Consider the following 12,362-nt stretch of genomic DNA (forward strand, 5'->3'; position numbering starts at 1 on the left):
ATTGGCATATAATGTTATGGTCAGATTCAATTATGTTTCTCCTTTTTTCACTTTTCTTTAAATCCCTTTATCTAGAGTCATAGTTACCACAGAGCAGTACTCTTTGAAAATTCCCGAATTAACACAGGCAGCTGTATCCGCAGTCTTTGTCGTTGCTATTCCCAAATGAGAGATTCTCTGCAGATAGTGATTATGCTATAAATGTGTTTCCTCCTTTGGATTGAGCTTACACCCCAATAGTAATGTCTCTGTCTCTTTCTGGCGAAGAGGATCTAATGATGTCTGAAAAATACCATTTTAAAAAGCTAGTTAAGGGGCTTGCTAAGCTTTCTTGTTTCTCTATAAGTTGTAACTCTTCATTATATTTTGTTGCTAAGGTATTCTGCTCCTCTATATGTCGATATTACTAAAACTGTGGTGAAAGAAGGGGAAGAACAAATTCAAACTCAGCATCAGAAAACATTCATTGGAAAAATTCCAATAATGTTACGTTCAACATACTGCCTGTTGAATGGCCTCACTGACCGTGATCTTTGTGAGTTGAATGAATGTCCACTTGACCCAGGAGGTTACTTCATTATCAATGGATCTGAGAAGGTAATTGAAATAATTGTATAAATTGAAATTACCCATTAGGTTTGCATTAAAATTTTCACTTCTCCTCTCTTCTTCTTCCACTAGGGGCACAGGGAGGACGATGGGTATACCATCAGGAGAAGAGTTTGGACACCAAACAGTTCATTTTAATTACCCATCAGCCCAGGGCTCCCTTTCCCCAATACCCCGCCAACAGCCCACGGACAGCCAGGTTTCAGTTTTAGAGCTGACAGGAGAAGACATTAATTGCAGGGGGAACTGCTTGTGAGTGGCCGCTTCAGCAACCCCAGTGCCGGGGCTGTAGCATTGGCAACTGGGTTGGTGATTTCCACCGTGGCTCCATTCCCTGCCTCAGCACATGCAGTGAGTGAAGCTTGGGCTCCTGTCTTCGGCTTATACTTGGCTCCTGGTAACCTGTCTGGTTATATTGTTAAGCTCCTTCCTATTGTTGTTGGATTGTTGAGCAGTATTTGTCCACTATTCTAATGCATTGAGTGGTTCTGTGTGCTTGTGAGAGTTTTGTGCTTTGGGCCTGTGTGTGCATGGCTGCTGTATACCAGGCACACCGAGACACCCGAAAGGTCAGTGCTTTTTCTCTTATTTGTGCAACCCATTTATTGTGTATCGGAGCTGCTTACCACTCATGGTACTCCCCTGTATATATTTTGTACTGCTTCAGCTTTTGTGTGCAGGGACACCCCTGTATTTCTTTTATAATGGCTTACAGAAAAAAGTTCCTAACGAGGTGATTGCTTCTGTGCCATGAACCTGTCGTGCCCGTGTTTAAAATAATTTCTCCCCGAGACCCATACAACTATGGCCTTTGTGTCCGTTGTTTCGCAGATGCAGGAAAGCAGATTCCTTCAGCCGATGTGTCCAGTCAGGAATTGGCTTGTTCTTCAGCATTGACATAATATCTCAATTAATTGATAAGCTTGCAGCGCCTGGGACACTTCCTCCTGCTTGTCTAGCTACAGGTATGCTCCAAGGTTACCAGCATTTTGCCTGCTCAGACTGCTCCGCTACATATTATAGGACCTCTGCGATTAAGTCATTTGTACAGGGTTGGCGCAGGTATCGGCATCTTTCCAGCAGATGTTAGATTATCCAAACACCAGCCTTCTAGAAGGGGAAGTTCTCCGTCCTTATCCCGCGGCGATTCACATTCTGAGTTGTTCTCGGAGCACCGAGCTAGTATCTCAGTCGCCTCCGAAGGGGAAACTTCCTCAGTGCCTGAGGATTCTGTGTCTAGAGTTGATGTTGAGGCTTTGATCAAGGCAGTTAGATTGGTACTCCAGGTGGAGTAGTCGGAACGGACTCCTAGGTTCAAAGCAGTGGTTTTGAGCATCTGAAGTAGGCGACCATTGAGTTCCCTTCTTCAGGGCAGTTGAAGGACCTCCTTAGAGAAGTACGGTCTCATCCTAATAGGCACTTTAAGATGTTCCATCATCCTCCCTGTGCCCCCTAGTGGAGGAAAAAGAAAGGAGTATTTATGGTCTTACATTGTTAAATCCTCTTCTTTGACTCCATAGGGGGCACAGGGCACCCACCTTGATGCACCTGGCTTGCGGGGGTTAGTTTCTGAGATAACTGTTTTCTACGCACCTTTGCTCTGTGTGTGCCACTCTTCTCCCTCTTTTTCCTCACTCCTTGCCGTCTGCTTGCTAACTTAACTGGGGGGCGGGTACAGGGAAGAGGGAGCCGAGGGCTGCTGGCTAATTAAAATGAACTGTTTGGTGACCAGCTCTCCTCCCCAGGCTACACCCACAGTCTTCCCTGTTCCCCCTATAAGGTCGAAGAAGAAAAGGATTTAACAAGGTAAGTCCACAAATCCTCCTTTGTCTGATGTGCATTTTATGTGATTCACATGCAGTGTACTCAAGGTATGCATGTGTTTTTAGAATGCTGGTCGTACAGAGCTTTTCCATGTAGCTACTCTTTATGGGCTATTGAATTGAATGTGAGAAGCTCCATATATAAACAATATTCGGCAGTATGCTTCCTACTTAAACAGGGACAATGAGTATGGAGCCCTCCTGGTCTAGTGGATTTAGCCCATTCTGGACTGCTTGGTAGTGGAGCCTCTTAAGAAGGTGTAGGGAGGACACTTCCAGGAACCCCTTTACTGTTGTGAGCACCAGGCAACTTTGCCTCCTCCAGTCTTCCCAGTATACTGGTATGGGATTCATAAAACCTGGTTTTATTGAAATACTAATAAAATGTTATTGCAACACCGTTGTAAAAGTAAAAACTCCCCAAACTCTTGTTCACCGATGTATTAAGAAAAAAAAAACGGGTCTTTCAAGGCTTCTTGTAATACGCAGGAAAAGTATTTTAATGTTTATAGAAATGAAAACATGTTAGCATTTGCCTATTATGTATATTTTTACTGCTGCCTGCCACCACTTTATTAGAGTAGCATATAGAATGCAGAATTTTTTTTTTATCTATAAAATTGTCTATTTAATATAACTGAAAGTACTTCTCTTCCTATCTCCAAAATGTAGGTCTTAATTGCTCAAGAAAAAATGGCAACAAACACAGTATACGTATTTGCGAAGAAAGATTCAAAGTATGCTTACACTGCAGAGTGTAGATCTTGTTTAGAAAATTCTTCAAGACCAACAAGTTCTATATGGGTCAGCATGTTGGCAAGAGGAGGTCAGGTATGCAAAGTGGTCATTTGTTTGTTTTTTGCAGAAACCCGATGCTCTAAAATGAGACCTAAAAATATGTAATGGCACACACAGGACTTTAAAGGGCCGAATTTAGTTAGCCATGATAACCCATTTATGCGTGTAAATGTGACTTTTTACGGGTTACGTGAATTTCAAGCTATTCAATTAGCCGTTAGTTAACCTGCGTTAATTCTCCATAGGGTTTAACGCAACTTTTTTTTCTTGTGATCCCCCTGAGCAGGTGTTAAGTTGAGGAAAATCCCTATTTTGAAGGAAAAAATTAGGCACTTAGAAGTTTTTCATTAGCGTAATTTGGACAATAATGACATATCATTTTTGGGGTGAAATTCTGCAAAATGCAGAATAATAGGTTACAAGATGCAGGACAGGTATATGGGTGTGCTGTATGAATGGGAAATACGTTTTTAAGCTTGCAGATGGGAGTTACAGATGTTTTTAACCACTTGCCTGGCATGGTTGTAATTTTCTGACCACACCAGGCAGTTCTTTATCTGTAAAAAAAAAAAAAAAAAAAAAAAAACCCTGACAATTTTGGAGCGGTTTTTGTAAAATATAATTAAGTGGTTAAAAGTGGCTTAAAGTGACACAAATACCTACTTAAAGGCATTTTTATGAACCCCAAATTTTTTAGAACATTTATTTTGCTGAAAAACTCCTTCTATTGTCTTTTCACTCTTTTTGAAAAGAATGCATAACATAGCCATTTGACGAACCCCAAATACTTTGCTTTTGGCCACTACTACCACTTTCAGACAGAAAATGGCAAAAAACCCGGCTTTCACCCAGCAATTCTTCTGGTTCCATAGGGTCTATAGGAAATACCTTGGGATATATAGTTGGGCAGCGTACATTGCACCAAACGGCAAAGCTATGGAGCTCCCAGCATGCACTGGTCGTCCTCCCTATATACTCCAGCCACAGGCATTCAGCTTTTTGTTTGGTGCGTGGCAAGACTCACCTGTTACAACAGTGGGGACTGCTAGGCAGTCCTAAGATTTTTTTTTTTTTTTTTTTAGTGGTGCTAGCGCCAGTAATGACGCTCTACTGCGGCTCCATCTACCTCCGCCAAAACACCAGACTGCTTCGAGCTCTGAGGGTCTTGGCAGGCCTCAGCGCAGTTTGGCTGGTGGCCATAAGACGCTGAAGTCAGGGACTGCGGTCAGGTAAACAGATGTCAGGTCAGGATTCCTCTCGGGGAATCATGCGCAAAGCAGTCCCTAGCCTCTGGTGTTGAGACGCGCCAGAGGCTGCTGTGGATGAAAGACGCTCTGCGATTCCTCACTAAAGCGGCCGCTGTCTAATCGTCTGTTGCCGGTGACTGGTGGGAAGACGCACTAGTCAACGTCTTATCACCTTGTAGTGCAGCTGTCAAAATCGCAGCTATGGGGAGATAAAGCGCTCCTCTCCCCAGACGCTAACTTCCAGGCAGGATTCCCGCTTCTGTTGTAAATGACCATCTCGTGTGTGACGCGCGCAGTTTAGCGTCTGTCCAGTTGGTCTTGGAGGTTTGGTCGGTCTCTCTATATACCTCTCCCTTGGGTTTGGTGTATATAGCGTACTCTATATCCTACCATCTCCCTCCGGGGGCTGGTGTAGTTGATTGAGTCCACATTGCTGTAGCAATTGCGCTAATTTTTTTGCATTGAATGTGACTGTGCCAGCTGCTGTATGTACATTGTCTGTTTTCTGAGACTGTCAGATACTGTTATCACTGTTTCTCCTTGTCCATCTGAGGGTGGGGTGTGTCCCTGATATGCAAGTCTCAATGCAATGTGACTTATACTATCTTGCATATCTTATTCATTTTATTATGTCAGAAGATAAGGGTGTAAGTCCTCCGGCGCTGTTGTCCCTTAAGTCCTGTGCCACAGGCCTGTCTGAGCAGGATGTGAATCTGAATGGGTTCTGTAAAAACTGTAGCAAACAGGAACCTGGTACATCTGGTACTGATACACCTGCATCAGCATCGGGGCGTTCATGGATGGCTATCACGCCGGAACTGTTGTCCTATTTGATAGGCAGGGCCAGGGAGAAACTGGCTCCAGCTGTGAGGGTTCCTCAGGCTATGGGGTTCCCAGAGCATGTTCTTCCTATATGTTTACCACCCGTGAATCCCTGTTGGGATATGGCTGCTCACTCCAGCCAGGGGATACTACCGTCTTCAGCCTCTACGCAGGTGGAAAGATCCGTGGTGGTAAGGAAGAGGGGGCATAAGAGTCACCATGTGTTACCTCAGGAGTCTGAATCAACCTTTTTATCGGATGAGGATTCTCAGTCTTCTGAATCTGTCACAGTAAATGAGTACAGTACTACCAATCTTTGGTGGATGTCCCCTCTTTGGTAAGGGTGGTGAGGTCTGTCCTCAATATTCCGAAGGAGGAGTTCACACCGGCACCTAAGGAGGTGATCTTTAGACGTTAGGTGGTGGCTAAAGACTATTTCCCGCACTCCGGACAGTTGATTAATTTCATGTCGGAGGCATGGGAAACTCCTAGCAAGCATTTTACGCCCACTGGGAAGGTTACCTCTAGGTATCCATTTGCGCCAGGAGCGTGTAGTAAATGAGGTTCCCCCCCACAGTAGATGCTCATATCACTAGACTGATAGAAGCTTGATACAAGATAGATGTAAGATAGAAACTTATACAAATATGGTGGCCTGCACCCATCTTCAAAAAGAACAAGATCTATTTAAACTAGAAGAGGGGGGCAGTGAACCAAACAAGAGAGAGAAATCTGCTCCCCCAACCAAGAGGTATTCTTTCTGCTGGCAAATGGAACAGGAAGCCTATCCACAGCAACAGAAGATAATTCGGAACAAAACCAAATAAACATAGGTAGAGAGATGAACATACCTAGGAACAGGAGAAATAGGCAAACAAATAAAATTGAGCAATGTGTGCAAATGCTAGGAGCTTAGGAAATAAAATGCCCGAACTAATTGCAATAATGACAAGGGATGATCTGGATATTGTGGCAGTCATGGTGCAATGAAAATCATGACTGGGACATATTTATACCGGGATATACTTTATTTAGAATGGGAAGAATAGGAGGAGGAATAGCAATGTATATCAAGGAAAGCATAAATACTACATTAATACATAGTATTGAAGAAAAAAACGAGTCCCTTTGGGTGACTATAGAAACGGGGGAGAGTGATTCTTCGTATTGGGGTGATCTACAGACCACCAGGTCAGAAAGAGGAACTGGACAATAAACTATTGCAGGACATCACTAAAATGGCATTAAAAGGAAAGGTTATAATCATGGGAGATTTTAATCTACCCGATATAAACTGGGAGGTGTCTGTGGCAAGTTCCACTAGAAGTAGGGACATCCTGAATTCATTGCACGGAGCCTCCCTCCAGCAATTGGTGAGGGAGCCCACTCGGAAAGAAGCAATATTAGACTTAATACTTACAAATGGAGACAGAATATCTGATGTAAATAAGTGAAAACCTGGGATCCAGTGATCATCGAGCAGTATGGTTCAGAATAAAGACAGATACTGACTCACCCCATACAAAAACAAAGGTTAGATTTTGGGAAGGCTGATTTTGTAGGGATGGGAAGATGTGTAAGCGAATCTTTGGCAGGGTGGAGGAACTTGAAAGGAGTGCAGGAGAGGTGGGAAAATTTAAAAATTGCAATGTTAAAGGCAACAGACCTTTGTATGAAATGGGTTAGGAAAACCACAAGGATAAGGAAGCCTGTGTGGCTTGGGAAAGAGGTGCAAGTATTGTGAAAGCAAAAAAGATGGCCTTTAGGAAATACAAGCAGACGCAAAATAATGAGGACAAAGAGGTGTATCTTGTAAAACAGAAGGAGGCTAAGAAAGTAATCAGATGTGCAAAAGCTGAGGAGAAAATGACAGTCAGTCAGTGGGTAAAGTGGGCAACACTTTTTTTTTTAAGCGAAAGGAGAAAAACAGAAGGTGGAATAAAAAGACTAAAGACAGAAAGAGGGAGTCTTGTTGAGGGAGACAATGTAATAGCTGATCGTCTTAATAATTTTTGTTCAGTATTCACTACTGAGAGAGAGGGCAAAGGGCCACAGTTAATTTGCAGGTGTAATCAGAAAATGAGGTAGGAACAAGCACATTTACAGAGGAGAAGATCCTAACAACTCTCAAAACAAAGTGGATAAATCAATGGTGCCAGATTGGGATACATCCCAGGATACTAAAAGAGCTTGAACGGGTGCTGGTAACACCATTAACAGAATTATTCAACCAGTCACTAGCTACTGGAGTAATTCCGGAGGACTGGAAAAGAGCGAATGTAGTCCCACTGCACAAAAGTGAAAGCAAGGAAGAGGCAAGCAACTACCGACCAGTGAGCCTTACATCAGTAGTAGGGAATTGATGGAAACACTCTTAAAAGAAAGAGTCGTAGATGATCTCAAATCCAGCTATTTGCAAGATCCCAAACAGCATAGATTTACTGGGGGAAGATCATGTCAAACAAATCTTACTGACTTTTTTTGACTGGGTGACTAAGGAAATAGATAAAGGGTGGCCATAGATATAGTGTATCTAGACTTTAGTGAGGCTTTTGACACTGTTCCACATCGCAGACTGTTAAATTTACTGGAAAGCATGGGATTGGATATAAAGATAGTTGAATGGATAAGATCGTGGCTGCGGAATAGGAAACAGTTGTAGTAAACTGAGTGCAGTCTCAAGAGGGATATGTTACCAGTGGAGTACCTCAGGGATCTGTACTTGGACCAGTGCTTTTTAATATCTTTATTTGTGACATTACAAATGGTATTGAAGGGAAACTGCTTTTTTGCAGATGACCTAAAGGTGTGCAACAGAGTAGACACACCAGGAGGGGCAAAACAAATGATTGATGATCTAGGTAGACTAGCGGAATGATCAAGAACGTGGCAACTACAGTTTAATGCCAAAAAATGCAAGATCATGCACTTGGGTCTCAAAAATCCAAAGGCTAAATATAGTATTAATGGCACTATACTGGAAACTACTGAAGAGGAAAGGGATCTAGGAGTCACTATTTCAGGTGACTTAAGGTGCCCACACACATACCGATGTCCTCCACGATACGATTTTATGGCCTATTTACTCATGAACTTTCACGGGAGCTCCCTTGCCGTCGTGATCGCGATTTGGAGTTAAAAATGTCCAATCTGACTAAAGATCTATCTTGCAGCCAATGCATTGTATCCCAGATTGGCTAATCTGCCCTGCAGCACGGCAGATCAGAAGATGCGATGTACGACGAGCGGGGACGCGCATTGGCATCATGCTCGTGAGTATAAACTCACGATTTGTACTTTTTTTTACCCGATTCGTCGTCACGATTCGTCGAAATCTGCCAATTCCTGTAAAATGTCGCTATGTGTGTGGGCACCTTCAAAGGCAAGCAAACATTGTAACAAAGCAATGAGGAAGACAAGTCAGATGCTTGGTTGCATAGGGAGAGGAATCAGTAGCAGAAAAAAAGAAGTGATAATACCATTGTATAGGTCATCGGTACTTCCTCATCTTGAATACTGACTGTGTTCAGTTCTGGAGGCCATATCTCCAGAAGGATATTAATACATTAGAGACTGTACAAAGAAGGGCAACTAAAATGGTGCAAAGTCTGCACCACAAAACCTACCAGGAAAGACTAAAAGATCTTAATATGTATAGTTTGGAGCAGAGAATGGATGGGGGGAACATGATAGAAACGTTCAAATATACATTAAAGGGTTTTAACAAGGTAAAGGAAGGAGGCATTCTTCAAAGAAAGAGAAGTATTAGAACAAGAGGACATGTTCTGAACTGGAGGGTGGTAGGTTAAGGGGAAATTTTTAGGAAAAATTACTTCACAGAAAGGGTAGTGGACAAGTGGAATAGCCTCCCATCAGAGGTGGTAGAGACTAAGACAGTAGAGCAATTTATACATGCATGGGATAGACCTAAGGATATCCTTCAGAAGAAGTAAGGATCAGTAAGGGTTGAGGTAACAATGTTTAAAAATGGGGCAGAGTAGATGGGCCAAGTGGTTCTTATCTGTGGTCAAATTCTATGTTTCTGATTAGGAGTGATACATTGCCTATTCCAGCAGCATCTGCCTTGAAGGAAAGTACGGATAAGAAACTGGATAGTTATCTTTAAAACAATGTTCTCGTTATCTGGAGCCATCACCAGACCAGCTACGGCTGTAGCCTGGGTGGCAAAGGCGATGGAAGATTGGACTAGATCTCTGGCGGAGACTATAATCAACCCTACAAGAGAGCAGAAGTTCCTTCTGGAACAGATACAGGAGGCAGCTGTATACTTGGGGGAAGCAGGTATTGACGAAGGCATAATGGGGTCTAGGGTCTCGCCTAACTCTGTGGCAGCACGGAGAACCCTATGGTTAAGATCCTGGAAGGCAGACCCAGGGTCTAAGAAGGCTCTAGAGTCCTTACCTTTTTTAGGCAAGGTGTTGTTTGGACCAGGATTAGATGATATTATGATTTCATTGGCCACACCAAAGTCTGCAGAATTACCATCCACATCTACTTCTAGACAGTTTCGTCTGCGAAATAAGACTACGAAACAGCATTCGGCCGGACAGTGTCTGGGAGAGTGCCACCCAGAAGGACTTGGTCAGGCACGCGCCCGGCTCCCAAGCCTGACTGTAAGCCTATTGTCCGATGGAGCGGGCCTCCCCCTGGAGGATGTCAGGGTTGGAGGCCGACTGTTAGTTTGCCCAGGCCTGGCAGCAGACAGCTACAGATTCCTGGGTACGGGAACTGGTTGCTCATGGCTATGTCATAACTTTTCGAAAGCATCCCCCTCAGAGGTTTGTGGTTACAAATCTTCCCGGGGACCCGGCCAGAGTTTCGGCCTACCAGGAAACTGGGGGGACTCTCCTGAACTCACGAGTTATAGTCCCAGTCCCTGTGACGCAACAGGGAAGGGGTTACTATTCAGATTTGTTTTTGATCCAAAAACCCAATGGGTCGCACCGACCTACCTAAAATCCTTCAACAGATTTGTCAAAGTACCGAAGTTTCGGATGGAGACTCTATGGTCAATCATGCTGGCAATGAAACCAGGAGACTTCATGGTGTCGCTGGATATTCAGGATGCATATCTGCATGTTCCGATTGCAGAATCCCATCAGAGGTTTCTCAGGTTTGCAGTGGATCAGCAACATTTTCAGTTCCAGGCTTTACCCTTCGGTCTGGCCACAGCCCCTCTGGTGTTTACTAAAATAATGGCATTCATGACGGCCTGTCTCAGACGACAGGGGTCAGGATACTGCCGTATCTGGATGACCTCCTGATATTGGCCCAGTCTCAGGAGATATTGCAATGTCCTCTCCGAATGACTATTTGTTTGCTTACGGATGGGTGATCAACTGGAAGAAATCTTCCCTGTCACTGACCCAGGGAATGGTGCACTTGGGGGCACTGCTGGACTCTCTGCAACAGAGGATCTTTCTGCCGGAGGACAAGGTTATGGCGCTACAGTCTCGAGTGCAGTCTATTGTTCAAGCAAGTAGTATCAGTCCACTTTGCTATGCAGATACTGGGTTCCATGGTAGCCACGTTCAACATTGGTGGCTTATGCTCCGTTCCACTCCAGAGTCCTACAGCTGTGGATCCTGGCTCAGTGGGATGGTCAGGATCAACAGATAAAACGTCAGATTATTCGTGTTTCCCCAGAGGCTCGCCTCTCCTTTGCCTGGTGGCTGGAGACAGGCTCTCTTAGACAATGGTCGTCCATTATGGATCCCGGAATGGGTATACTCATCACCACAGATGCAAGTCTGCGTGGATGGGGAGCGGTGATGGGTCAGCACACCTTCCAGGGAAGGTGGACAGACCTAGAAAGCCATCTACCAATAAATGTATTGGAGCTTCGGGCATTGCACATAGCACTTCTGATGCAGGACCTTCTTCATGGCAGGCCTGTGCAAGTTCAGTCCGACAACGCAACAGCAGTAGCCTATATAAACCATCAAGGAGGCACACAAAGTTCAGCAGCTATGAGGGAGGTGGCAAAGATCTGCTGTGGGCAGAAAGTCATCTTGCAGCGATATCAGCGGGCTTCCTAAGTCGTCAGGACATACACACCGGAGAATGGGCTCTTCATCTGGAGGTGTTTCAAACACTGGTGGACAGGTGGGGGTTACCAGACTGTGATATGTTTCTTCCTTCTCCATTCTGTCTCTTGCCGCGAGGCTTAGTCACGAACTGAATGCCCGTGGCTGGGGGCGGGGTATTTAGGGAGGAGGACCAGTGCTTGCTGGGAGCTCCAAAGCTTTACTGTTTGGTGCAATGGACGCTGTCCAACTATATATCCCAGGGTAATTCCTGTGCACTCTATGGACCTCGAAGAAAAATAATTATCAAAAGGTATGTTATACCATAATTCTGTATTTTGCGTGCCAGATTTTTTGACATTTTCTGTCTGAAACCCCACACAGGAAAATGAAAATCCTGGGTAATTCACTTTTACCCAGTAATTTGCAGAACAGCCCGGGTTTTTTCCCTGTGTGAAAGGGTCAACCCGGGACTTAATTCCCAGGTCTACGACCCTGCAAAACAAACAAGGGAATATAGCCCCAGGTTGACCCTTTCACACAGGTAGAAATCCTAGGTTGTTTAGAAAATAACCGGGTAAAAGTGAATTACCCGGGATTTTCATTTTCAGTGTGAAAGGGCTACTGGCTGGTTTCCCCATTTTCACCAACACTTAGTGTGGGTATTACCAGCAAGAATGTGTGTGAATGCCAGAGTAAGCCTTTTCCAAATGAATTGCGCTTTTAACAAGAGCGCACAAACATGCGTTGAGTGAAATTACCAGGCAATATGTGCGTTCTTTGCTCTTTCTTGAAAACTGCGGTCACAAGACCAAGTTAACATCTTAAACAGTGATTAAACAGAACCTGTGATCTTTTTCAGCATAAACACATTACACAAGTCAGTTGCTAGGCAACAAACTGGCACATGGATTTATGGGTATACGAAGCACAGCTTACAATATTACAATCAAAATAGAATCATTGCATAGTGATGTCGAAACAAAAATAAGTTTGTTTAAATTTGTTCTGGACCT

General features: G+C 44.1%; 1 protein-coding gene across 1 annotated transcript in view; it reads left to right on the forward strand.

Annotated features, from left to right (window-relative positions):
* Positions 1–12,362, forward strand: part of POLR2B (RNA polymerase II subunit B) — a 106,826-nt gene that overhangs the window by 6,309 nt on the left and 88,155 nt on the right. Inside the window, exons 5-6 of the mRNA XM_088446494.1 lie at positions 378–597; positions 3,105–3,263. Of these exons, the coding sequence (XP_088302620.1) occupies positions 378–597; positions 3,105–3,263 (379 nt within the window). The remainder of the gene's footprint in view (positions 1–377; positions 598–3,104; positions 3,264–12,362) is intronic.

This window comes from Taudactylus pleione, unplaced genomic scaffold (assembly GCF_031769625.1).
Source record: "Taudactylus pleione unplaced genomic scaffold, aTauple2 ptg000399l, whole genome shotgun sequence".
NCBI classification, from domain to species: domain Eukaryota; kingdom Metazoa; phylum Chordata; class Amphibia; order Anura; family Myobatrachidae; genus Taudactylus; species Taudactylus pleione.